At 46.8% G+C, this 27,426-nt stretch overlaps 1 protein-coding gene and 1 long non-coding RNA gene across 5 annotated transcripts; one reads left to right on the forward strand and one right to left on the reverse strand.

Annotated features, from left to right (window-relative positions):
• Positions 1-1,447: 1,447 nt before the first annotated feature.
• On the reverse strand, positions 1,448-19,821 carry LOC128834980 (protein CLN8-like). 3 transcript variants are annotated; one of them, XR_008444545.1, is made up of 5 exons: positions 19,782-19,821; positions 13,089-13,720; positions 10,948-12,029; positions 2,997-3,131; positions 1,448-2,021 (listed from the first exon to the last, which is right to left on the reverse strand). XR_008444545.1 is itself a non-coding variant. In XM_054024233.1 (3 exons), the coding sequence occupies exons 2-3, from the start codon at positions 13,629-13,631 to the stop codon at positions 11,706-11,708; spliced, it is 867 nt and encodes a 288-aa protein (XP_053880208.1). In that variant the 5' UTR covers positions 13,632-13,720; positions 18,671-19,449; the 3' UTR covers positions 10,739-11,705. The 3 variants fall into 3 exon arrangements, 1 of the variants encoding a protein (XP_053880208.1); XR_008444544.1 differs by lacking the exon at positions 19,782-19,821 and adding an exon at positions 18,671-19,449; XM_054024233.1 differs by lacking the exons at positions 1,448-2,021; positions 2,997-3,131; positions 19,782-19,821 and adding an exon at positions 18,671-19,449 and having other exon boundaries at positions 10,739-12,029.
• On the forward strand, positions 9,086-26,576 carry LOC128834981 (uncharacterized). Of its 2 annotated transcripts, none has more exons than XR_008444547.1 (4): positions 9,086-9,521; positions 20,061-20,217; positions 20,514-20,642; positions 24,954-26,576. It is a non-coding gene; the product is annotated as an uncharacterized LOC128834981 (long non-coding RNA). The 2 variants fall into 2 exon arrangements; XR_008444546.1 differs by having other exon boundaries at positions 9,091-9,479.
• The last annotated feature ends 850 nt before the right edge of the window (positions 26,577-27,426 follow it).

Below are 27,426 nucleotides of genomic sequence, written 5' to 3' on the forward strand. Positions count from 1 at the left end.
GTACATGTTGCCATGTACTTAGCATGTGACCTAGAAACTTGAGGCACTTGCGTGATGTTGTAAGCGGGTAATCTTTCATTTGTAACACTAGGGGTATGTCTACACTATGAAATTAGGTCGATTTTATAGAAGTTGATTTTTAGAAACCAATTTTATACAGTCGATTGCGCATGTCCACACTAAGCGCATTAAGTTGGTAGAGTGCGTCCTCACTACCGTGGCTAGCATTGACTTACAGAGCAGTGCACTGTGGGTAGCTATCCCAAAGTTCCCACAGTCTCCACTGCCCATTGGAATTCTGGGTTAAACTCCCAATGCCTGATGGGGCAAAAACATTGTTGCGGATGGTTTTGGGTACACGTCATCAGTCATCCCTCCCTCCATGAAAGCAACAGCAGACAATCGTTTCACACCTTTTTTCCTGGGTTACCTGTGCAGACGCCATACCACAGCAAGCATGGAGCCCGCTCAGCTCACTGTCACCGCTGCTGTTGTGAGCATTGTAAACACCTCGCACATTATCTTGGAGTATATGCAGAACTGGGCTAAGAGACGCCAGCACGAGGAGAATTTTGATGAGGACATGTGATCCAAGTAGCCAATGCAATCATTGACGTTCTGTTATCAAGGGTAGTGACTCTGGGAAATGTGCAAGTCATACTGGATGGCTTTGCTGCAATGGGGTTCCCTAATTGTGGTGGGGCGATAGACGGAACGCATGTCCCCATCTTGGCACCAGACCACCTTGCCAACCAGTACATAATCAAAAGGGGTACTTCTCAATGGTGCTGCAGGCACTGGTGGATCACAAGAGACATTTCAGCAACATTAATGTGGGATGGCCGGGAAAGGTGAATGACGCTCACATATTTAGGAACTCTGGGCTGATCAAGCAGCTGCAAGAAGGGACTTATTATATTTACCGCTGGGGATGTTGAAATGCCAATAGTTATCCTTAGGGACCCAGCCTACCCCTTGCTCCTATGGCTCATGAAGCCATACACAGGCAGCCTGAACAGTAGTAAGGAGCAGTTCAGCTATAGGCTGAGCAAGTGCAGAATGGTGGTAGAATGTGCCTTTGGATGTTTAAAAGCTCGCTGGCGCTGTTTGCTGAGTAGGTTAGTGCAAACAACATTGTTATTACTGCTTGCTGTGTGCTCCATAATATCTGTGAGAGTAAGGGGGAGACGTTTATGACGGGGTGGGAGGTTGAGGCAAATCGCCTGGCGTCCGATTTTGAGCAGCCAGATACCAGGGCAATTAGAAGAGCACAGCAAGATGTGCTGCGCATCAGAGAGGCTTTGAAAACCAGTTTCATGACTGGCCAGGCTTCAGGGTGACAGTTGTGTGTGTTTCTCCTTGATGCAAACCTGCCCCCTTTGTTGATTTTAATTACCTGTAAGCCAACCACCCTCCCCCCTTTGAAATAAAGTAACTATTGTTTTGAAACCATGCATTCTTTCTTTATTAATTTTTTTTTTTAAAAAAGAGAGATAATGGACAAGGTAGCCCAGTTGGGGTAGGGGAAGAGGGAAGGACAAGGCCACATTTTGATTTTTAGTGTGGCTACAATAAACACTGTTTGAATGACAGCCTTCTGTTGCTTGGGTCATCCTCTGGAGTGGAGTGGCTGGGTGCCCGAAGCCTCCCTGCCCCCGTGTTCTTGGGCATCTGGGTGAGGCAGATATGGAACTTGGGGAGGAGGGCATGCAGTTTTGCAGTGGATGTAGCGGGAGTCTGTGCTCTTGTTGGCTTTCCTGCAGCTCCAACAGATGCTTCATCATGTCCGTTTGCTCCCCCATTAGCCTCAGCATCATGTCCTGCCTCTGCTCTCCAAGCTCACTTAATTCTCTCCTGGCCTCTGCCACTGAATGCCTCCATGCATTAAGCTGTGCCCTATCAGTGCGGGAGGACTGCATGAGCTTGGCAAACATGTCAACGCAAGTGTGTTTTTTTCCACTTTCTAATCTGCTATAACCTCAGGGACAGAGAGGATAGGAGGAGCATAGAAACATTTGCACCTGGGGGGAGATTAAAAAGGAGAGTAAAATTTAAGACGATACATTTCTGAGAACAAAAGAGAAACTCTTTCACAGTGAATCAAGCAATTCATAGCAGACAGCACATGAGCTTTAGGTACAAGGTCACATTTTGCCTTTTATATTGAGTGCCTGCTGGTATGGTGACACATCACACACACATGGCTGGGCAACAGAATTTGGTTTCCAGGCAGCCATGGTAAGCCAAAGGAAACGTGGGTTTGGCTTCTAACACCTTCATAACATGTGGGAATGTTTTCAAACTGCAGTGCCCTCCTTTCCCAGAGCAAGCAATGGGTTGGGTTTCACATTTAAAAGGAGGGGCTGCAGTTTTTGGGTGGATGTGCAGCAAATACCTGCCCCCACTCCTCCACGTGGCTATTCTCCGGGATGATCCCTTCTCCCCTCCCTTCGCTGCGTGGCTATTCTCCGGGATGATCCCTTCTCCCCTCCCCTCGCTGCGTGGCTGTTCTCTGGGATGATCCCTTTTAGCCAAGCACAAACAGCCCAGCATGAACGGGGTCCTTTTACTGTTCCCTTACAAAAATTCCCCTTTTTCAACCAGGTGACCATGAATGATATCACTCTGAGGCTAACAAAGAAATATATAGACCGAATGTTGCTTGAACGCGACCAAAACCCAGGACATTTGCTGCCATGTTTTGTGCTGCAATGTTTCCAGAATACTTGCTACTGGCTTGGCGTGGTAAAGTGTCCTACCATGGAGGATTAAATAAGGCAGCCCTCCCCAAAAACCTTCTGCAAAGGCTTTCAGAGTAGCTCCAGGAGAGCTTCATGGAGATGTCCCTGGAGGATTCCTGCTCCATCCCCAGACATGTGAACAGACTTTTCCAGTAGCTGTACTGGCCGCGAATGCATCCCAGTTCTTCAGGTCAAATCAAACATTAAACACTATTGCTTTTAAACCCTGTACTGTAGTTACAAATGTGCACTCACCAGAGGTGCCTTCTCTGGCTTCAGGGTCGGGGATCCCACCTTGAGAGGGTATTGGCTCCAAGGTGATGAAAAGGTCCTGGCTGCCGGGGAGAACGGATTCACTGCTTGCCTGCTGCACATTCTCCTCCTCCTCATCTGCAAAATCAAAAAAAAAGGTCAAGGACTATTAGAACTATTTGTGCAAAAACAATCTTATGTTCCAAAGAAAAATACAGCAAATCATCTGAAAAGGAAACACCACCTGGACTGATATAAAATTGTATAAGAATTGGAGGAAATGGCACGCCTTGAATCATGGCGGCCAGCCCAGGATTATCTCTTTGGAATTGTGTGGGTGGAAGGCCTAGTAAACAAAGGCAAAGAACTGATGATGCGACGGAATGGACTATAAATGGTTGACTATGATTTCTGCAAATCGGAGTCATTTATTGATCCAGAGTCCTGTGTGGATATAGGTGTGGTTTTCTCCGGCTCCCCACATCTTATGCATGGGATGAACTCATTGATGTTGAAGAGGAGGGCGGTGGAGGGTGCCTCCTATTATCCCTTCCCTTTTTTCTAGGTGGATCTTGGGAACAGGGAGCAAAGCTATGGTATCTAAAAGGTTGCTGTTGATTAAACTGTTTTCTTTTCATTGCCAGAGTGTTGATTCCCAGGCATTTGAGTGTCACCCTGCAATCTCTATGGCTATGAAGCCTGTCTTCAGTTCTCAGAGAATAGAGTGGGGCCTTAAAAATTGGACTTCTACACATGGTCCAGATGACTGCAACCATGAACACGGTCTCATAGCAAATCACTGATGGTGTGGTTCAAGACACCGAATCCACACTATCCAGACTGTCCTGGATGGCAGTCATGGCAACCAACTTACCCTCCTCCATCATTACTGATAACTCTTGCCTACAATCCTCTGGTAATCTGTCCTTGACTTTTGCAATGTTCTCTTACAGCGTGTAGTATATTGACTCAGGAACACCTGTTGGTTTGCAATCCTGTGCTACAGTTTCCTTGACAAATAAAGTTTGTGACCAAACAAATCAAATCATTTTGAGTCTTTGCCCTTAGACATGAGGCTTGTTGTCTCTGCCTTTGCTGCTCATTAGTGGCTGTTACCACCAGAGACCCCAGGGAGGGGTGAGAATAAAAATGTTTATACCCATTAGAGGGGATGAAGTATCTCCTCTCAACTTGTTTTGCTGTGGAAGCCAGGAAGGAGGGTGTCTGACAAAGAGTCTTGACTGGTTCCGTGATCCCTTCATTGATTGGCAGAACAAATCTAGCTGGAATGGCATATGCTAGGATGTCCACCAACTTGTGAGAACTCTCACATACCCCTTCTGCCTGGATGCCAAGCACCAAGGCCACTCTATTCAAGAGTTCCTGACTTTAGCAAACTCAGGAAGTTGGTTGGGGTTGTTTTGCATGCTGAGCAATTCATTTAGTCAAAACTTTAAAAACAAGCTAATGCTATTCTTTGAAAAGGTTGGGATAGTATCTCTTTAACCTTGTACTGTAACTTTTATTTCACTAGATCTCTTCCTCTTCAGTTAAGAGAAACTTGAAAATACTTATGCACATGTGTAAAGTTACTAACATGCATGTCCTCAGGATCAGGGCCGAACTCAGACACAGGACACACAGATACACAGACTAAAGGAACAATCTGAAAGTGGTACATTTTTAATCACCTGTATACAAGACAAACATTGTGAAGCTGCATGGATATTAACAATTCATAATACATTAAAAGTGGGCAGTTTTTTTACCTATTCTTTTATAAACAGTGTTAATAAGAGAAGTGTATACTGCAGTTATTCCTAGTTGCTGAACATGTAGTCATCCTTAACATATGCAATCAAACACTGTCAATATACAAAATTATATATATATATATATATATAACAAAGCTTATTTCATCACTACAAGGCCCCAGTGGAAAAGTGTTGAACAGCGAAGAAGCAGCCATTTCATCAGTAAACAAGAAAATTGAAGAGTCATAAATTATAATTTTTCAACAAAACACTGATTTATGCAAACAAGCCAAAGATGGTATATCATCCAAACATGCTTTGTTGTACAATGAGCCCAACTACATTCAATGTTTTCAAAGACAGTTTAAACTGACTTCTAAACGCTTATCAAGTGGGAGACTCCTTGAGATCAACGGTAGGGCATTCTAGAAAGAGAGGGCACAGTATACATACTCTCAATAACGGTACAAGAAGAAAAATTTACAAGACTTGGACACAGTTGGCAATCTAGAGGAGGGCTTGAGAGTATGGGCTGGAATCTATAGGACAAGGAAGTCTGTGTTGTTGGTGCTAGATCATGGTAGGTTTTGTAGATAAGAATAACAATTGATTTTACAAACCAACAAAACACAATCTCAATGTGAAGAACACAGCACATGAGTGCTGCAATCAGACAAATAGAACCACATACCTGGCTGGGGTGTTTTGGATCTGTTTGAAAGAATATGAAGCATTGACTGATAATAGGTACTACAATAAATAAGCCATTCTTGATGAGGGCAAAGATGAAGTCTGTAGTACTGAACTGGGGAAGGGAATACATACACCTGCTGAAATTTGGAGTTAGCCAAAAATTTTCCAAAAAAATCATCCCATATCTACTGTAAAAGCAGGTGCTATCAGTATAATTCCACTAATCATCTGAGGAATAAATGCCTTATGCTAGGAGGAAGCAGGCAACCAATAGCACGTTAGTTCTGCTGTCCTCAATACAGAACCCCCCCGACCCCGGCAATTAGAACCTATCATATTGGTTTTGTGAGATTAGCCTCTGCAGAACCAGATATTGAGCATGTTAAGGTTGTCCAAATAAATGGCAGGGAATGCTTGAGGCAAAGGGATACAGGGGCCCAGATCTCTCTGGTTAAACAGAGTGTGGCCCCAAAGGCCAGTATGTTACCTGGTCAAATGACAGAGATTGTGGGGGTGGGCAAAAGCAGATTCCTTGTACCACTAGTTAAAATCCATGTGCTGTGGGAATGTTTGGAAAGTGTTTTGATTGTGGAGGTAATGGAACACCTCCTAATTAACCTACTTCTTGGTAATGATTTTTTCGGTGTAGCTCAGAGTTAAAGTATTTTCCTGCAGCAGGAGGGAGTTTTATGCTGAGACCCGCAAGAAAAAGGGTAAGGTCTCAGGAACTGCTGAGAGAATGGGAGAGAGTCGCCTTGATTCTTCTGCAACAGGGGAAAGCCACATTCTCCCCGGTGGGAGGGTGATTGAGATCAGCGCCTGCACTGCAACTAGAGGCATCACCACATCAGGAAGGGATGGGAGGGAACTGTCCAGGTTGTTAGCTGCCAGCAAGTTGCAGCTGAACCAAAGACAGATCTGGCTCTAGGGAGCAAATGTGTCCCAGAGGAGAGACCAGAGAAGGGGCAGGGAATCTCAGAAACCACTGAGGTGGGTGAGGATTCCTGTGACTCTGTAATACAGGGAAACAGTGTGCTTCCAAGTATGGGAGGGGCTGAGACTAGCTCCTTTCCCGCAGAAGGCAACATGCCCTCAGGATCGGGGGGGGGGGGGAGAGGGGGCAGGAGAGGTGGTGTCAGTGATTAAGGAAACTGTCCCAGGTGTTAGCCAGCAGGGTTTTGCAGCTGAACAAGGGAGGAACCCCTTCTCAGGTTGCACAGAGAAATGTGTCTTAGGCTAGGTCTACACTACCCGCCTGAATCGGCGGGTAGAAATCGATCTCTCGGGGATCAAATTATCGCGTCTCGTCGGGACATGACTATCGATCCCCGAATCGACGCTCTTACTCCACCAGTGGAGGTGGGAGTAAGCGCCGTCGACGGGGAGCTGCAGAGGTCGATTTTGCCGCTGTCCTCACAGTGGGGTAAGTTGGCTCCGATAGGGCGAATTCAGCTACGCTATTTGCGTAGCTGAATTTGCGTATCTTAAATCGACCCCCCCTGTAGTGAATACCTGTCCTTAGAGGGGATCTCAGAGGAGGAAACTGGGGAAGGAATAGCGGGAGTACAGGAGTGTCTCCTCACTGGTCAGTTGGGATAGGATGCCCAGGACTAAATGGCTAAGTCAGCAACTGTGCACCCAGACACTCAGCCTGGGATCGACTTCCTGGAGGGGAGCAGTCACATAGCTGACTTCTCAGGGACAGAGAAAGGGATGGTGGAGGGTTCCCCAGTCCAGGTCCCAGTTTTTTAGGATGCCATTTATGATAAGTTTTTGGAAAGTAACTGTGTCTCTTTAAATCAAAATGCAGCTCCAATGCCTGTGATAACAGAGGAGTTGAGACAGGAAGTTGCCAGGTGATAGTTTGTGAGAATACAAATGTCCCAACTGACAGAGAAGGGGGTGTCTTTTCCCACGCTGTTGAGACACAGAAAGCAGTTATGGGAAAGCTGCTAGGAAAGGGTGCACCTGGTCAAAGGGTAAACACACTTAGCCCAGAGACCACAGATCACGGCCCTTTAGGGGACAGGGAAGGACTCATTGCTGGGAGGGGGAAACACAGGTGTGACAGGGTTAGGACTCACCCACGGCGCCTGCTACTGGTTGTCTTGGGAATTAGCTCTGTCCAGTGGAGCGCCCCCTCCTGGTAGTGTCCTGTCCATTGTCTCACGCTCGCTTGGCGTGTGGACGCGCGTCGCTCTCCGGTTTGCGGCGTCCTCTTCCGGACCACTGCCCTCCGGCAGTGCCCCTTAGTCCATCCACACCCCCTTCCAGGAGGGGGGTAAATAGGAGTCTTTGCACTGGCCTGCCACAACCCCCAAGTCTAGCCCCTCTTACATCAGGGGGCAGGTTGCAGCCTGACTCGGACACTGCTCCATGGCCCGGGGCAGCACAAGGGGGAAAAGGGGGGGACCCAGGCCCGCCCCTACTCTGGGTCCCGACCCAGGGACCCTCTAACGGCAGCCTCTCGGCCCTCCTTCTCTCCCCTTGCCTTCAGCCTTCCCTGGCTCACTTACCCTCTGATCCTATTGCACCCACTAGGCCCTTCTACTCAGGGCTGGTAGTCTGGCAGATATCAGGCTGAAGCTCCACTCTGCTTCCCTTAGCCTGCCCTGCTCCCTGCTCAGGAGACAGACCTTCCTCCTTGAAGGTCTGGGACAGACTCACTCTCTTCTCTCAGAGCAGCCTTTTTATAGGGTTGAGCCTGGCCCTGATTGGCTGTCTCCAATCCGGGCCCTGATTGGCTTCCAATAAGCCCTTCTCTATTGGCTGCCGGGCTGCACAGGCGCACTGGCCTGCTGCAGCCCGTTCTAGCATGGGGGGGTGGGGCAGACACCCCATCACAACAGGGTAATCCCAAAAAGGGAACTGGATTTTTGCATATGTACAGTCCTGAGGTTGGGACACAGCTCCCCAAAGGGCCAGCGAATGTGCAGGATCCCCCTGGACCTTTATCTTGCTGGACCCTGAGATATCAAAATTCCGGAAACATGATTAAATTAAGAGCCAACACAGAAGGGAACAGTAGAGGGAAAGAAAAGCCAGTGACTGATTACATGGGAGAGAGTCAAAGGACACTATAGGTAATGAACAAACTAATCTCAAACTAGAATATCTGAACAGAGGGCGTGATATCATAAAGATACTTGTAAATGGACATCTGTGATGAAAATTTTGGTATTAATGTTAAGTTTTAGGGATAAGAATTTTAACATGGATGTTAAACCTTATGATAATGCTACTTTTCAATTAATACCTGTAAACAGACTTAAAGCTTACCACAGTGGAGAAACCATAACAAACCTGGTTTGCTGGGTGAGGGGAAAACTGAGGCATGCTGCCTCATGGCCTTAATGGCTGGATGCCAAGAGAACTATAACACAAACTTCCTTCAAGATAGTTTACTGCAAGAGGGTTAATCACTGACTAAGGGAAGAGAAGACACACTGTACCTCGGAGGAACACCCTGCACCCCCATGTTCATCCTTATAATATGATTGTGTGGTATCCAATTAAAAGTTTGTCATGTCGGGTATCTTCAGAAGGCTCATGTTGCACTGAGCATTGTTGTTATAGTGATGTTATAATGATAGGTTTTTATAAAAATAGGAATTATAGGTTGTAATTTCATGTATATAATTATGAGGCTGAAAATGTGTCCTCATGGCTTAAAACAAGCCCAGGCAAAACTTTCCAGGAGCAGACGGGCAGTTCACACTTCATCAGGGCAGTTATGGGACAAACCCAGCCCAGCCTCACAGGAACAAAGGACACTGGCCTAGGCAACAACAAAGGATCTGTTGGACTCTCAAGTGAGTCACCCCCCTTCCCTTGGTCAGTTTGGGACTACGATGAGGTAATGCTCACCTGACTCTGAAGGGGGGGGCAAAGCCAAGAGGGGAAAAAAAAATATGATAAAAGGGAGAGACATTTGCCATGCTCTCTCTCTTCCACCTCTATCTACAGACACCACCACCAAGTGACTGAAGCGCTGACCAAAGTGGGAGAGGATGGCTGAAGGGCAACCAGCCAGCCTGTGGTAAGAAGCATCTACGTTTGTAAGGGCACTGAAAGTGTTAAGGTCAGCTTACAATGTGTTTTGCTTTTATTTCATTTGACCAAATCTGACTTCTTGTGCTTTGACTTATAATCACTTAAAATCTATCTTTTGTAGTTAATAAATATGTTTGTTTATTCTACCTGAAGCAGTGCATTTTGTTTGAAGCGTGTCAGAGACTCCCCTTGGGATAACAAGCCTGGTACATATCAATTTCTTTGTTAAATTGATGAACTCATATAAGCTTGCAGTGTCCAGCCAGCATAACTGGACATTGCAGACAGAGGTTCCTAGAGGTGGATTATAAATTCTAATTCTATAATATGAGACAATATATTCATGTAACGTTTAAGAAAAGTTTTGTAAATGAGTTCCAATAGTTCATGGATTAGGGACCCAATCTTATGGGGTTCCACAGGCTTCTGTATAGATTATTTAGGTTAATCTTTCTATCTACCCAATGGGACTCAATGCTTAGTCTAGAAGATACCATCAGAGATGCTTAGTTTTGCAGTTCTCAGACTGTGGATTTGTGTCTCCAGAGATAACATGCTTGTTAACAGCAAAAATGTTTTTAAATAAATAATATATAGAGGTGAGAAATAACAGACCTCAACCCTATTGCCCCTCTGCAAATTTGTGTCCACAGAGTCAATCTCTTACCTCTCTCTAAAAGTGCAAAGTTTCAAAAAATTCGATGAATAGAAGTTTGTTGGGGGCAGAATAGATCTGGACAAGGAGAATACGTCTGGAGATAAATGTCAGAAGCGAGGGACATATGCTTGTTTTGTTAAAATATTATATGTTTGCTGTTGAAGAAAAAAATCCAAAAAACGTAACGTTGCTGTTTTATTTAAATAAAACAATTTAAATGTCTGTCTGGTGGTGTTCTCCTCCTAATACAGCATGGCAAGAAAATCCTCCAAATATTAATGATTAACTCGTTGAATTGGAGATAGTTCACTTCCCAATTTACCTTTGGTAAATGAAATAACCAAACAATCATTCATTTTCTGATATAGCAGTAAAACTAATCTGCAAAGTTTTGAACATAAATCACTGTTTAAAAATGGATAGTGTGTACCTTCTAAAAATGAAACCTACATCTCTCTGACTTGTGAAGAATATGTATTAAGGTTATAACAACTAATAAGAATGCACTTTTGATAGAAAACCATGATTAAATCAAGTCTTCCTGACTAGTGATTTAAATCATGATTTAAATCCACCCTGCACAGTAATTATCTGCAATACACAGCAGTTTATTGAAAAGGAGTTACAGAAATGGTAAAGGGTTATATTAAGCACACACTTACTATGTGAGACATTAAGAGCTATACATTAAGAGCTATACATTCCTCTTAACGAGTTTCTCTTTCACAAATATACACAAACAGGCCATGCGCTAGCCTCATGCAGTTCCTGCTTGGCAAACAGAGAAGGTGGTTACCAATTTTATAGACGGCTTCTTCTCTCCAGGTCTGTTCTTCTCAACCCTCTGGTCTGTCTCGGATTCCCTCAAGGCAAGGCCTTGAGACCCCTCTGGTTCACAGTCCTACTCGAGCCCAAGGAGAAGAGTTTTGGCTACTCTGTCTAGCAGCGTTGCTTCTTCAAGCGTCAATTAAGGAATCCCAAACACAGTAATTTACTTTGCTTGATTCTTATACTCTTTTTCCTCAAAGGAGTCACATATCTTAAAAGCATGCCCAGTGGGCATGTGGTTACTAATTTTTACCTAATTAGTGTTTTAGAATGGGCTGAGGGTTGGTACCGAACGAAGATCACCCCACATTTACTCACTCATCAATCATCCACTCTGTGTGATGTCCTTGCTGTAAGGTCACTATAACCAGGTCGAGCTGTATTCCATGCTGGAACTTTATGCATGTGATATTTACTTTTGCATGGGCTCATATTTGCCAACCAATAGGTTCAATATCGTACGCCAGTCTGGCATTAGGCTCCCAGACTAAAATTACTGGCACCAATCCTGACTGAGTCAAAGAGTGTGTGTATATTTTAAAGATAGACAACAACAATTTTAAAACACTTTTGATAAATGAATATAGTACACTGATAGCAAACTGCAGACAGATCAATATATTCATAGACTTCTTGTAAGCAATTCTATTTTCATGGACTTGCTAGTAAACCTGCACCACTTTCTCCTGGCCATATTTTACTGCAACCCTAATAGCTGTTGCAGAACTATATCCTCTTCTTTTGGAATGTTTCACTATTTAAATTTTCACAGGATGCATTTTTCACTGCTGTATTTGGAAATTTCCTGTCAACTGGACCAAAGAGCCGCTGAGTCGATTTGAATATCCAGTATGGATTAAGTATTAATGTAAGTGTACTTAACCCCATGAAAAAAACAATAAAATATGGAAGTCCCAGATTTTCCACCACATCATTCCAATGGGTAATACACACCCACCACATATGATAAATAAGGACCATGCGGCAGTGAAGCATATGGATATTTACCCATTGGGTTGCCTTCCCAAAAAGGGTATTAGCACAGCCAATCTGGAAGAGACAACAACAAAGAAAGAGAAATGAGATTGCAGCTTCAAGATAAGGCAGTCAGTGTTTTCTAGAAATAAGAGACATATTTAGTTTTCCTGTTGTGTTTAGTGTAAACTGACATACAAACATTCTCTCAATCATTTTTCTCTAGAATGCTAAAAGATTGCACATTTCTATAGCACCTTTTGTCTAGCAGAATTTATCTAGCATCACTCAGATGCAGCCAGCTGATGGTGGATGAAAACAATCAAAATAAAACATATGTCACAAAAATGCACAAGGGTTAGCAGGATGTGGAAAGTTTTGGCCAACACCACTCAGGTAGACCAGGACTCTCAAACTTCTCTAGCATCTACATACAAAGGGCTGAGGTGATCGTGCCAGGACTTGTGGCTGTAGTTCTAAAAAGTCAGCATATTTTAGGATTTAAGTTTAAATCTCTAAGACATACTCTTTGGAACAGATTATGGTTTAGGAAGCAGGGCTGATTTCTTCTCTCCCTACAAGCATGGCAGATCTCTTCAAGGCTATTCTCCCTCTCTGCATCCATAGAATATACATAATGTACATAAATACTCGTTTGTGTGTGAGCACACATAGACATATTTTTAATCTCCAGATAGATATGTAATGGTCTATATTAAGCTTGTTGGAGCTGATCAGCCATTCTTATGTTACTATTTTCAGTCTTAAAAAAAAACCTTTTAAAAATAGAGTTTAATCACCTCATCTTTGCTCCTGTGCACTAGATCCCAACTAGTGAGTCTGTAAACTAATTTCTTAACATTTCTTTCTTTTTGTTTCTTTGTTACAAAATGGGTAAAAAAAGTTAAAAGAGTTTTTAGACAATAGTTAATTATTGTTAGGGAGTTATAATTAAGGATTCCAATGGCCACATCATTTTAAGTTTGGAAGAAAAATTTATTTCTTGACCCCAGAACTAATCTGCCATTTTAGAGGCCAATATTTCTTTGTTTGCTGATTTGTTTTGAGGAGGAGGCAATATGAGGATTATGATGGAAACTTCTCTCACCCATAATTAATACAGCATGTTCTTACCCTTGCAAGCATAAAGGATATGCAGTATGAAGGATTGTTCATCTCAAGTAGCAGTCCCATCAGGGGTAGATAGTGTCCAGATTTTATGTTAATTATCAGACCAAGAAGCCCACCAAAGGCAAATAAATGATGAACTACCTCGAACACATCAAATATCCTGAAAACAATGTTAGACACATGAATAACTACATTTTCAAGCAAGAAGTAGCCAGCGGCTATTAAGCAATGAAACCAGCTCCACTTTTGCTGTGCATACACTTGGTCAGCTTGAAAAACTGGATCTATAAGCAAGGCCCACAACCCAGCTCCACAACTCTGAACTGCAAACAGGCCACGTGTGATATTCATATTCCAGAAGATCTTCTGCTTTGCTGACAAAGTGCGATAACTGGCACTGATCCATGAGGCCAGCCAGTGAGCGAGAAGAAATACTCCCAGGTAGCTGAAAAAACCAGCTGCTAGTAATGTCAAACGAACTTTCCACACAACATAGTCCCAGTCATAAATGGTACTGAACTTTGCACTGTCATTTGCAAGATTCATTTCTTCTTCTATAATTCAAAATATCTGGAAGGAGTCTGAAGCTTCTTACTCACACTGAGCCTGGGCTGTTACACAGAGCAGAAACCCATCTGCAAATAAATAAAATAAAATAAATCCTTGCAGAGAACGGTTGTATGTGTGTGTGTATATGTGATCTCCCCATTTATGAAAGCTCGCTAGTTTCACTACAATTTAGCATTTTTTACTGTTTCCCAACAGTATTCCCAACTAGTATTTCCCAACAGTTTAGAACTGACATAAAAAAACCTGGTCAAGGCTGATAATTGACCTTCAGGGTCAACCAGGTACATAAAAGAGAAGATGAGCTATAGAGAAAGACTCCTTGTTTCCTTACTTCCAGAACTATTAATGGCAATGGATGTTACAGTCACAAAACATTCACCTTTTGTTCCCTAGTTATGTAAAAATATAATACCTTTTCCTTGTAATTTTCCTTACTGGTTTTTATGTAGACTATATATTATTCTTTATCTTCTTCAAGACTTCCATTGCCTTTATAAATCATTCCTCAAGAAGCCCGTCTGGCTGAAATGTTTTGCTAACACTACTGTCAACACATTTTTAAAACAATCCTTCACCAGTTTATATACCAAGATCATGTGTAGATGTTTGGACTCCAGTTGGATCTTGGGTTCTGAAATCCATGCAAGGGGTGAGTTTGAGAGCTTCCCGCAGCAGCCATTAGCCAGGAATGGCGAACCATGGTCACTGGGAGCTGTGCGCGGCTGTGCCTGCCGACGGTCAATGTAAATATTGTCTCGCGGCCCGCCAGCGGGTTACCCTGATGGGCCGCGTGCAGCCCCGCGGGCCGCAGGTTGCCCACCACTAGTTTAGTGCCATAGCATACGCTTTGGGCTCTGGGCCTCTCTGCCACTAGTTTTAAAAGGCAACATAGACATGAGTTTTTAGGAATCTAGGAATCTTTAGGAATCAAACATACATGCCCAGTTTACAGGGTACAGATTAAAACTGTGTAAGCAGAGTCAGGATGAGCTCTATCCTGACATCTGGTGGTGAATTATGGCGAGTGTGGAAAAGAACTCCAGGGGCTGATCTTGTTTGCATAGGCACACCCACCCGCCTGGCATGAAACAACAGCAAATGAAAGTGGTTACTTTGGCTGGTGTGGGATCCCCAGTTTCTCTGTTATTGGGGCAGGAAGAATAAAGTGTTGTTACCTTGATTCGGTGAATCAAGGCCAGTGAAACTGTTGTATGACAGAGAGACTCACCAGTAATTAAGTAGCACTTGCTAGACAAGGGGCATGGGTTACAAAACCTAGTGAATTGAGAGAGGATGGAGACAGGTATTTGTACCTGATGGTATGGGCCCCCTTTGAGGCTTGAAACACCAATTGTATCATTTCCTCTCTCCACTGTTGAATGTCAGAGCTAACTTTGATTCCATTAGGAGTCTAGTTACAGGCTGGTGAGCTGAATTCACTTTGGGCCAATGGTGCACCAGCACTGGGGCTCCCCTACTATGAGCTGAAATCACTAAAAGCTGAAATCACAAAAGAGCTAATGTTATTAAGAGCTGAGATCACTGAGTGTTGGAGCCTGAAGCTATATTGCTAAGCAGCTGGTGGAGCAATTTGCGGGGATGACTGGAGGAGCAGCAAGCGGTGCGGAGCTTTGCGGGAATGGTTGAAGCGGCTTAAGGAATGGCGAGCGGAGTTGTTTGCGGGGATGGCTGAAGCAGCTCACAGGTCAGGGAGCGGAGTGGAGCAGCTTGTAGAGCAGAGCAGTTCGTGGGACGGCAGGAAGTGGAGTGGCTCATGGTGAAGGCTGCAGCGGTACCCCATGGAGAGATGGCCGGCCGGCCTCGGATCACGTAAGGTGCCCCTTAACACCCTGCGTGCCCCCCTTTTTACTCTGGGGCTGCACTGACCAGGGACAGAGACTTTGGGTGGTTGCTGGACCCAAGAGACTTTGGGGTGTTGGACTTTGGGGACTCTGGGTGATTTTTGGGTTGCTGGATTCAGGAACCAAAGGGAAAGGACACAGCCAAATTTGCTGGGGTGGGCCTTTTGCTCATGGTTTGTGTTATGAATCCTCTTTGTGGTGTTTTTCCAATTTAATGCTGATGTTGTTTGCCTCATGTTATTAAATATTTTCTGCTACACTCAGACTCCATGCTTGCAAGAGGAGAAGAATTGCCTCCTAGAGGCGCCCGGGGGGGTGGTATGTAATTGTCCCACGTCACTGGGTGGGGGCTCGAGCCGGTTTTGCATTGCATTATTGAAACGGAACCCCTAGATACAGAACCCGGCCCTGGTTGCTGCCAACTTAGATGGGCAGAAGGGTTACAGCTGCAACAAACCAGCCACTACGGGCCTCATTCTCAGTTACACTAAGGCCACTTTACACTGCCTGGAAGTACAAAGGAGCCTGGAACTGTTGGAGCAGAATAATGTGGGCTAAATGTAAATGAGAATTGAGCCCTATCTCTATAGTACATGTACTCATACTTTATTATTTTGTCTAATAAAACGAAAATCAGTAATAGTGTAAATATTCTTCTTTATTATATGTTTATATTAACAGAACTTTTGATACATGCAAGTGCATACTTTTGGCTGTTATAATTAGAACTTTTTAATCTTTTTCTGTATTGTCATATTTTGAAAAAGAATTAAAACTTTTCAAAGTGTACAAAAAGACAGTCCTGCTTCTTACACTTCTCTCTTCTGTGAGGTGTTTTAACTATGTATGGAGCATCACAGGTGAGCCTATATGTAGGCCTTGCACTCACAGAGAAAAACAGAAATAAGGAAACAGGACAAATGGACAATGGACAAAGCATGAATTCACAAGTGCCCTGTAAATAATAAATAGCAAGTACTGTAGATGAAGAAATAGTCAGAAGATGAGTAAAGTATGATAAGCTTGCAGTTGCAGCTTTGCTTACTAGCACAGTTTGTAGTGCATGAATAGCTCATGATGAAGGATACGATTTGGCCATGGATTCCATGACTTTGACAGATCACCATGACTTTGGCAGGGCTCCATCTGTGCGTTCCCCTCCCCAGGCGGGGTTCAGGCTTTGGCTCTCACCCCTGTGCGGTATGGCTCAGACTTCAACTTCAGTCCCGCCGTGACCATAACCTGATTTTGTACATTTTTACCATGACTGTTCTGTGAATTTGGCTTAATTTTACCGTGACAAAATCGTATCCTCACTCATGCTCTATACAGGGCCTGGTTCACACAATTAGCAAGCCAATCATAAAGCCTGTGATACAGTGCAGAATGTAATACACATGTGTTAGTCTGTTTTAGAACTTGTATATAATCTGATTTATAACGATGTACTTTGGAGTTGTGATGGTCCCTAACCTACTCCACTACATGTGACCTGATCACCTGAGCTGCAGCTTTCTGAAATGCCAATAAAGAAACCTCAGTGACAAGCCTAGATTTGAAATGAGTTTTTGGATTCTAGAGAACTGGATAAAGTGTTTTCCCAGAACTGGACAAAGCGTTCTGGATGAGCCGAATGGAAAAGATCTCAGATGGAATCTCAACAATGTTGTTTTTCTAGCAAATTGGAATATCAGACACCAAAAAAAAAAAAAAAAAATAGGGCATAATACTACAAAATCTTAGTCTAGTAAACAGGACAACTTGCATGAGAAAGAGCTTGTAAAATCATCTTGTGAATAGAATTGCACGGTCAACTTCTGAACAAAATTAGACCACTTTCTAAAGGGTTTATTATTCCTGAAGCTAACTAAGAGGGTAGGACATACAGAAACAACCTCCCTATTACCTCTTCAGCATTACAGTTATTATTAATTGTATAGCCCATAATTTTCAAGCTTGAGGGCACAAAGTTAATTAAAACTTTCTCCACATGAGGTGGTTTAAAGAATATGAACGTTTTCTTTCTTTTTTATTTTAAAACATCCATGTCACAGGTCCGGAACACCCGGTCGAAAAGGGAGCCTGGTACCTCTGGACAGCACAGCTGACCAAGCTGCCAAAAATCTGGTTGGCCACAGTGGGGCAGGCAGGCTCTGTGTCCGGCTCTATGCAGCTCCTGGGAAGCAATGGCATGTCTCTCCGGCTCCTAAGTGGAGGGGCGGCCAGGGGGGCTCTGTGTGCTGCCGCTGCCTGCAAACGCCACCCCGAGTGTCAGCTCTGCAGCTCCCTCCGCATAGGAGCTGGAGGGACATGCTGGCCGCTTCCTGGACTTCCTCCATCCCCGGGAAATGCCGGGGGGCCGCCTGAGGTCAGCACTACCCAGACTCTGCACCCGCACCCCCTCCTGCACTCCAAACCCCTTGGCTACAGCCCTGGAGCCCCCTCCCGCACTCCAAACACCTCATTCCCGGCCCCATCCCAAAGCCCACACCCCCAGCCTTCAGCCCCCTCCCACACCGCAAACCCCTCAGCCCCATTCCCCAGCCCAGAGCCCCTTCCTGCACCCCAAACTCCTCATCTCCAGCCCCACCCCAGAGCCCACATCCCAAGCCGGAGCCCTCACCCCCTCCCACATGCCAACCCCCTTCTCCAGCCTGGAGCCCCCTCCCACAGCCCAAACTCCTCATTTCCATCCCCTCCAACCCACACCCCCAGCCAGAGCCCTCACCCTCTCCTGCACCCCAACCGCCTGCCTCAGCCCTCGCCTCATGAAAATGAGCGAGTGAGCAAGGGTTGGGGCAAGCAAGGGATCGATGGAAGGAGGGGGGTCGGGGCCTCGAAGAGGGGGCAGGACAGGTGTGTTTGGTTTTCTGCGATTAGAAAGTTGGCAACCCTACCCTGGAAGTAGGATGTTTTCTCAGCATTTAACCAAAACCAGCAGTTACTAATGCTGTCTAATCCCCACTTCCTCCTCCTCACAAGAGGAAACAGTACAGCACACAGAAAATACTTGCAAAAGAATCAGTACGGGAGGGAAAACAACAACAATGAAATAACCTTATGCAGGTTCTCCTAGGCCCACCCTAAACACTGAAGTGAGTGCTGTAGTTAATAAAGCCGTTCTCCACTCAGCACCTTTTGCTTCTTACTTACTGGCTGGGCAGCTTCAGTTGCTCTGCACTTTCTCCCCGCAGCCTCTGTGCTTTGCTCTGTGCTCCTAACTGCAGCGATCAGCAGACTGCGTTTAAAACAGTGATGTCCGGGCTGCTTCTTCCTTCTTTGCAGAAGCAGAAGCAGCTGCAACAGCCTTGAGCCCCAGCTTCTCACCACAGCAAGAAGAGATAATGTTACTTATCGCTTCTGCTGCCCCTTTGTTTCTCCCTGAAGTAAACCGTCGCTCCCTCCCCGGAGGTGGAAGTGGAGCGCACCAAATACCCCGCGCTGGCACTCAGTTCTCCTTGGAGCTAAATTCTGCAGGGCAGGAGGGGGGTCAGGCCACACTCTGCCCTGGTGTTGCAGCCAAGTTTCGCTTTGCACTGAGAGAAAGGGCAGCTGCAGCTGCTAGGATGCAAAAAAATGTGACGTGCAAAGCTAGAACCACTGAGCTGTGTAGAAACATGGGCGCTGGAACCGAGGGACAGACCCCTCCAACATCCTGCTATGGGCAGGACGTGTGTCATAAACAGAAATAGTGTATGTGTGTCACACACGTGTGTTGGCTGTATCGTGCCTGGACTGTGGTATATGAAGGGGACCTCGTCTTGTTAATTCAATTCAGAGCGGCTAGGTTTGGTGCAGCTTGGTGTGGGACATTTCTCAGCGGTGACATTCACGGACTTCCCTCTCTGGGTGTTTCCCGGCTGGGGCAGGGTGGAGATGCGGCAGGAGCCTATCCCATGTGCCCTGCAGAAGCGGGGGGTGGGGGAAAGGCTTGGAGAAGGCAGGGTGAGTGGAGAAATCGGTGGGGATTCGGGTTCTGGAGCGAGTCAGTGGGAAGCATGTGGAGTAAGATGTTTGAAGGCGGAGGGCGGAAGTGCACGGGTTAACTCTGGGGTAGGGCAGGAGAGCCTGGACCAGATGGGGAGGGATGGTAGTTGGGAAGCAAGCATTGGGACTTCAAGTATTATGGTGGGGGGTCGGGCGCCAGAGCAGCTTTTCCCAGCTTCCATCGCTTCCAATTAGCTTCCCCCACTCTTGCTCTGTCCCCAACTCTGCTCCTAGCCCTGCCTGCCCCTTCCGCCCAGCCCCCAGCTTTGCTGCTCACCGAGTCTCCTCTCGCTGTTGCTTGGAGCGCTGCCGTCTGCTGTTTCCTGCTGACACTGGCTGCGAACCAGCGTGGGGAGCAGGGCGAGTCCCGGTTAGTCTCGCTTCAGTTTCACTTTGCGTATCTTATGCCCTGGCAAAATGGTGCCGTGTTCGGGTTCTTGCTTTTTAAAAAATTCTTAAGATTTCTATTCATATTAGATTTTCTTTATTTATTTCTACTAACGGAACCTAAATTTGGGGCTTAAACAACCTGCGATTGTCCCTTTAATGATTACAGAATTTTAGATGCCAACAAGTGTGACACTGAGATGGCCCGGATCAGTAGTTCCCAAGAGCACACTTTCTGGTGACAGCTAGAGTGAAATTCACCTGGTGCAGGGCTTCAAATAAGGCTCCAGATAGCTACCAGTGATTAGGACTCAAGCTCTAAGCAGGTAAAGTGAATTTCAGCCCCATTGAACAAGTTTAAACTAGCTTTTATACATCGCATTTAGCATATGGTCCATCTATTAACCGGATAGCGTAAATGTAGCTTATTCTGTAATTTTTCTGCACATGAACAGAAAAATTATTCTGTAATTATTCTGTAATTTTTCTGCACTTTTTATTTTACAAAAGATTGCTAAGTTTTTAGTAGGTTGCTAAATTCTGCTGCATGTATTTTGTTATTCCTACTGTTGTATTGAAACAATATTCCGATTATTTTATTCACTATATAAAATGATTGCAGATCTTATGATATACTTGCAAGATCATCAAGTGTCATAGTAGCTGGAGGTTGCAAGAGATCTTTACTGGAACCCTATACCGATTTGTATGTTCCACAAGATATGTGTAGTACATTTGCAAACTACACATGGTAAGTAAACAAACATTCAGGAGTACTAGGGCAGTCTAGAATCCTGCATATTTACTTACGACCAAACCAGACCTATATCAATGCCCATGTGTCCATGTTACCACTACCAGATGCAAATAGGACAGGGAGCATTTCTGGTCAGAGACTGGACGTGTTATTTATGAAACCCTTCTTGGGTTCAATATCTAGGGGTTCCTTTTGACAATACAACACAGAGCTAGCTCGAGGCCCACACAGTAAAGTGCATCCGAAGAAGTGGGCTGTAGTCCACGAAAGCTTATGCTCTAATAAATTTGTTAGTCTCTAAGGTGCCACAAGTACTCCTGTTCTTCTTTTTACAGTAAAGTGGGAAAATTATACACCTCTCCTAGGCACTTCTAGGAGGCAATACTTCCCCTCTCACAAGCACTCAATCTGTGTATAGAAAGGAAAACTTTTAATAAAAAGAGGAAAGGAACCTGGCATTAATTTGGGAAAACACCACAAGCATGATTCCAAAACATGACCATGAGAAAAACCACCCACGGAGTATGTTGGGCAGTGATCTTTCCCTCAGCTTCTCACCTTGAAGTGTGAAAGTCCGAGAAACAAATGTTCCCTTAACACGCCATGCCCCTCTCCCTGCAATCAGGGGTGGGGAGTTGTATGGGCCCGCGGTGCCCGGGCTCCAGCAATATTCAGGGCCTGGGGCCCCTGCTCCACCAACGTTTGGGGCCGGGTCTCACCCCCGGCCCTGCTTGCCGCCCCAACGCGCCTCCCCCGAGTGTCCCTCAGCCCCCACTTGCTGCCCCCCTACCTTCCCCAGGCCTGGAGCCTGCAGCTTAAGCTGACTCTGCTCTGCTGGCTCCCGGCATCAACTGCTGCCGCAGGGTCCTAGTGCCCCCCAACCACTAATGGCAGGGCAGGCTGCCCTTACCCTGCCCTTCTGCCCTAGCCCTGAGCCTCTCCAACACCCCAAACCCTTCATCCTCAGCCCCATAGCCCTCACCCCTCCACCCCTCGTATACCCAAACTCCCTCCCAGAGCCTGCACCCCCTCCCTCTGCACCCCCTCACACCTCCAAACTCCCTCTCAGAGCCTGCACCCCTCACCCCTTCCTATACCCCCATCCCCAGCCCAGAGCCTGCACCCAAACTCCATCCCAGAGCCTGCACCCCTCACCCCTCCTGCACACCCACTTCCTGCCCCAGCCTGGAGCCTGCACCCAAACTCCCTCTCAGAGCCTGTACCCCAGCCCTCCACACTCCCTCCCAGACCCTGTACCCCAGATCCCCTCCCCCACCCAAACTCCGTCCAAGAGCCTTAAGCAGCTGGGGGGCAGAGTTTTGGGGGGGCAGGTTCTGGGCACCACCTAAATTTCTACAAATCCGCCACCCCTGCCTGCAATGAACCCCACTCACAGTACTCCTTGGTCGGTAAAGACCCAGAGTTCAGAGGTACGTTCACATGAGATCACCTCCCACCCTGGGGACGGGGTGTGTGTGGAGACATGGCGTTGAGCAATGCTTCAGCTGCTGCTGCCATGCTGTTCACTTCATGTCGCTGCCTGCTGCTGTGCCGTTGTTCACTCTGCACGGGGCGCTGTGCCATCGTCCATTCTGCCGCTGCGTCATCGCTCACTGTGTTGCTGCACTGTCAGCCACTCCATCATCACTCACCCCACCATCAGCCGCGGTGTTGTCATTCACTCTTCCGCTGTCCTCTCTTCTGCAACCTCAGTGATGTCTTGAGGTCCCACCCACCACTAGAGCCCTGAGCAGATACAAAATTTGTATCTGCATCTGATCCGTGATCCACAAAAAATGGTCTGCATATATAAAGAGGATATCCATAGATTTGCAGGACTCTACCCACCATTTAACACAGCTCTCAGAGGTTTCAGCTTGTTAATGGGGGAGCCTCTCTGCTAATGCAGCTGGGCAGCTGGACACACTATCCCACATCAGGCCTAGACTTAGCCCTGATCATCAGTGATTTCAACTCTAGTGATCCATAAGGAAATAAAAGATTCTCAATTGAATGTAATCATCTCTGTCTTTAAACAATAGCTGGGGGCGGGAGGATCAAATGGTGTCAAGGACTCTTAGGCAGAGCTGCAGGGGGTCCTGGGGACGCTTCAGGGGAGGTGCGCAGGGGCAGCAGGCGAGGCCAGGGGAGAGTTCTGGCCCTGAACATTGGTGGAGCCAGGCCCCTCAGGCCCTGAATTTGCTGGAGCCCAGGCACCACAGGCCTATAAAACTTGCCGCCCCTGTCGACAGCCCGTTTATGGAAAGTTACTGGGCCAAAATGGAGTTCAGGATCACATGAGCAAATCACATGTCCTTACATGGTTTGCTGACTCTCAGGGATTGGCCATTGGCACCTCGGTATTTCAGGAGTCCACAGGAAGACCTACTGGGCAGGATGAGTTTCCTCAGTGGCCCATTGTTAGAGTGACCTGTTCTTAATGGGTCAACACATAGCTGTCTAGCCTCGAGGTAAATGGATCTGAGAGGTGTCACTCAGGAACAAACACATTTGGGATAGCAACACATAGCCAAAATTCATAGCTTTAGATACAAAGATGATACATGGATTTAACCTGGATATTCATACTTGATCAACTGTAACTTTTCCATTGACACCTTATATGACATACTTCCTACAAGATTTGTTGCAATTGCATAACAGCGGTAGCAACACGGATACAAATGATTATCTTTCTTATACGCAGCATCACAGCATGTTAAATCAAAGATGTGGGTCTTTTCTTTGTTAGTTGGTTTTGCTTTATACTTTATAGTAAACATCAAAATGGCTAGTTGTTCTAGGAGCAGCAGCAATCTGTATGCTCTGTGTGACTATGCTATGTATAACCCATATGCTCAAAAGGTCTGTTATACTTCCCCCTCAGCTTTGTCTCCTCTCCCTCTCTGAATACCTGTGAAGTGGCTTTCTCCCTTCCCCTCCCCCTCCCTCCTGGAATGCTTGTGGGATGAATGGGCTGGTTGAACAGCTGGAAGATCACAGGAGCTCCCAGGTAGACAAGGTGTCTGGGACTCTAATTAGGCAGCACTCACACACCCAATGCATGGACACTGCATGTGCAATGGCCATGGTGGAGTGTGACGCACCAGATGCAGCCAAGTCATCTCTAGTCACAAGCCATGAGGAGCAGGTCCTTAAAAGGGGAAGGGGCCATGTGCTTGGCAGTGCACTAACAAGCTTGTACCCAGGGCCAGCTTTAGGCCAATTCAACCAATTCCCCTGAATCGGGCCCCGTGCCTAAGAGGGCCCCATGCCCAAGCCTCGGTACAGCGTACTGTCAAGAGCCGGTGTGCTGTACCCGGGTGGCCCGGCTTCCCCAGGGGGCAATTTAAAGGGCCTGGCCCTTTAAATTGCCACCAGAGCCCCACTGCTGGAGCCCTGAGGTAGGGCTGTGGGGCTCCCTTGGCTATTTAAAGGGCCTGGGCAGTAGAAGCAGGGGAGTCCTGGGCCCTTTAAATAGCCCCCAGAGCCCTGGGATAGTGGGGGGCTCAGGGACTATTTAAAGGGCTGGGGCTCCAGCTGCCTCTGCTGCACCCCCTGCCCGCACCAGCCCCGCATCCCAGGGCCTGCCCGCAGCCAGCCCGTCTCCAGCCAGCCCTGCACCCCCTGCCCGCAGCCAACCCCTGCCGCACCCTCTGCCCTGTCTCCAGCCAACCCCTTCCGCACCTCCCTGCGACCCTGCCCGAAGCCAGCCAGCCCCACACACCCCCTACCCACACCAGCCCTGCAGCCCCTGCCCTGCCTACAGCCAGCCCCGCACTCCCTGCCCTGTCTCCAGCCAACCCCTGCCGCACCCCCCTGCCTGAAGCCAGCCAGTCCCGCACTCCTCTGTCGCCAGCTCTGCCAACTCCTGCTGCACCCCCCTGCGGCCCTGCCTGAAGCCAGCCTGCCCACCCACCCCACACACCCCTGTCTCCAGCCAGCCCTGCGCCCCTTGCCGTGCCTGCAGCCAGACCCTACTTCCAGTCAGCCCCTGCCCTGCCTCCAGCCAGCCCCATGTCCACTGGTGCCCTGCAGTTCCCAGGGCAGTAACCCTGCACACCTGCTTCAATGAGGGGGGCAGGGAGCAGCTGGGACCCACACACGTGCACACACCCCCAGGGAGTGGCAGGGACCCACACATGTGAAACGGAGCTCATTAATAACCGATCAACAGCATATATAACGAAATGTACATAATATATAATTTTATTATTTATATAGTTATGGAAAGTAAATAATACATGGAAGAAATGAAAGGGTTTTTTTTACAGGTGTTTTTTTTTTTTTTTTTTTTTTTGTTAGTCATCCCTGCTGGGGCCCCACTGAAAATGTTCAAATTGGGCCCCGCACTTCCTAAAGCTGGCCCTGCTTGTACCTCCCATAAAGGCCCTTCACCCGGACCGCCTGGCCAGTGGTTCACTGCATTGCATTCCATCGTGCCTCAGGAAGACATACCTTCATCGCACTATCCATCGCTGCGCTGTGGAACACTTACCTTGAAGGATCCTGACATCTCCAGTGCCGTGCCTGTCCTGGGAGCGTGAGTATGCGAATGTGAGTGTGACACCTCCACTCCCCATTCTTCTGAGCGTAGCTATCAATATAATAAACGTGCTGCTTTCTGCCAAACTCTGGTGGGTCATTAGTCCTCCCTAAGCTTAATAGCTGGCCCAAGTTTGGGTAACATTAATGTTGGAGAATGCGGGCAGCTTAGTGGAGGATTTGACCCAAGAATAGAGGCCCCCTGGTGCCCCCCGGTAGTCTCTTGGGTGGGTCTGGCTCGAGCCAGCATGAAAAAGTGGTAGGCTAGCAACCCACTGCAGGGAGAAAAGGACACCACTGTTGAGTGCTGGTGTAGGGCAAAGGAGAGAATTAGGTGTAAATCCCCTGGTGCCCCCTCCCCGGTAGTCTCTTGGGTGGGTCCAGCTCGAGCCTGCGTGAAAAAGTGGTAGGCTAGCAACCCACTTCAGGTAGAAAAGGACGCCACTGTTGAGTGCCTGCGTAGGACAAGGGAGAGAATTAGGTGTAACCCCCCTGGTACCCCCTAATAGCTTCTTGAGTGGGTCCGGCTTGAGCCTGCATGAAAAGTGGTAGGCTAGCAACCCACTGCAGTAAGAAAAGGACGCCGCTGCTAAGTATGCCACAGTGGGGCAAGGGGAAGGAAAAGGCAAAGCAGCCTGAGTGAGAAGACACGCCCCCTGCCATGGGGAGCGGCGCCGCTGCCTGAGGTGTTGTTAGAATGGTTCCAAAAGAAAGGGGCAGACCCCTGGATGCAGATCCCTGGGAGTACAATTCATGAGTTGGAGAAGGAACGGGATATGTGGAAGGCGCAGGTTCTGACTGTGGAAGTAGAGAATGCCGCTCTGTGCCAGGCAGTTACCTGCCTGAAGGATCTGGTCCTGGTGTAGGGATATTACAGAAAGTACTAACAGTGATTCCCCCAAGTGACAGTGAACCCCCCATAATTTGTCCCCCACACTTTAAAATCCAATAGTTTCACCAAGTACAAAAATCTCTTGGGTCTTCTGTTAAAACTTGTAAGCTACTGCCTGTAGAAACCATTGATTGTATCGGTCCTATGAAAGATAATTTATTACTATGTAAAACTTACAAACAAGTTCATTGACTTTGTTCTTGAAGTAATTGATACAATGTAAACAAATGCTATAAGCCGTTAAGTGACTTTCACTTCATTGTAACAGCAACGGCTCCTAGGAACAGACCCCGACCCTCTGTGATTAAAGGGCCGGGAGTCTCAAATGAATTAGCACACACCCCAAAAGTGGTGGAGACAGTAAATTAAAATACGGTTAAGATATGGAATGTATGTTGATGAATGCTTGATGTACATGAATGGTTAGGGAGGTGCCAGGCTAGAAAGGGAGTATCCAGCGGCCAAAGAATGGACAAAGAATGTGTCAAGTAGGACCAACCCCCTGAGGGTAAACTGGGTTGCACCCCATCACCTGGAAGGATGAGAAACACAAACTTTGGACAGTGTGGAGCCACCAGGAATGTGCCACTTTGGACAGGAATGTGCCATCTGCTGATTGAATCAGCAACAGCAGGCTGAAACAGTTCCCATAGACTAACATAGGAATTAATTCCTATAAGAATGGACTCTAAAGACTGATGACTTTGAGACTATGGTTCTGCTGCCAACCTACAGGAACATCAGGTGCACCTGACACGGACGTGGCTCCATCCTCATGACCAAGATACCTGGCCAGTAACTTGGCATGAGCAACTTCTAGGCTGGTAACTATAACACCTATACAGAACTTGAATGAATGATTGTGTGAATGAACATATATATATATGTGTGTGTGTGTGTGTATAAGGTATAAGTAGTGAAAGGAATAAGTAGTTAAACAACGTTGTTTACTTTTATCTTTTGCTTTATCATTATATTTACAATAAATGTGGCATCTTTGCCTTATCCCTCTTAATAAGATCCTGCTGGTTTTTATTCTATTGGTATAACACTGGATGGGTCCGCCAGGGAGAACACAGTCCAGGGGGCTTATTCGACCCGGGTCACTGCCATTGGGGTGAAAGCCCAGGGGGGTGCGGAACCATATCATGATTGGGACGGGGATATCTGGTATGATCCGGATCCCCTGGATCCGGATCCCGGATGGCCAGACCCAGACACCGTGTTGTGGAGGTCCGGAGGGTGGTCTCAAAGTATGGGTCTGCTCCCGCAGGGGGCAGGGCAGCCCCAAGTATCAAACACACTGTGGCAGAGACCAAGTTAACTCTCGTGCAAGCAATA

This window comes from Malaclemys terrapin, chromosome 3 (genome assembly GCF_027887155.1).
Source record: "Malaclemys terrapin pileata isolate rMalTer1 chromosome 3, rMalTer1.hap1, whole genome shotgun sequence".
Lineage (NCBI taxonomy): Eukaryota > Metazoa > Chordata > Testudines > Emydidae > Malaclemys > Malaclemys terrapin.

Excerpts from the sequence above, each read along its gene's own strand:
- LOC128834980 (XM_054024233.1), bottom strand. The coding sequence starts at position 13,631 with ATGAATCTTGCAAATGACAGTGCAAAGTTCAGTACCATTTATGACTGG. Across the intron at positions 12,030-13,088 it reads TATCCTTTATGCTTGCAAGG|ATTGGCTGTGCTAATACCCT; the intron begins GTAAGAACATGC and ends TGTCTCTTCCAG.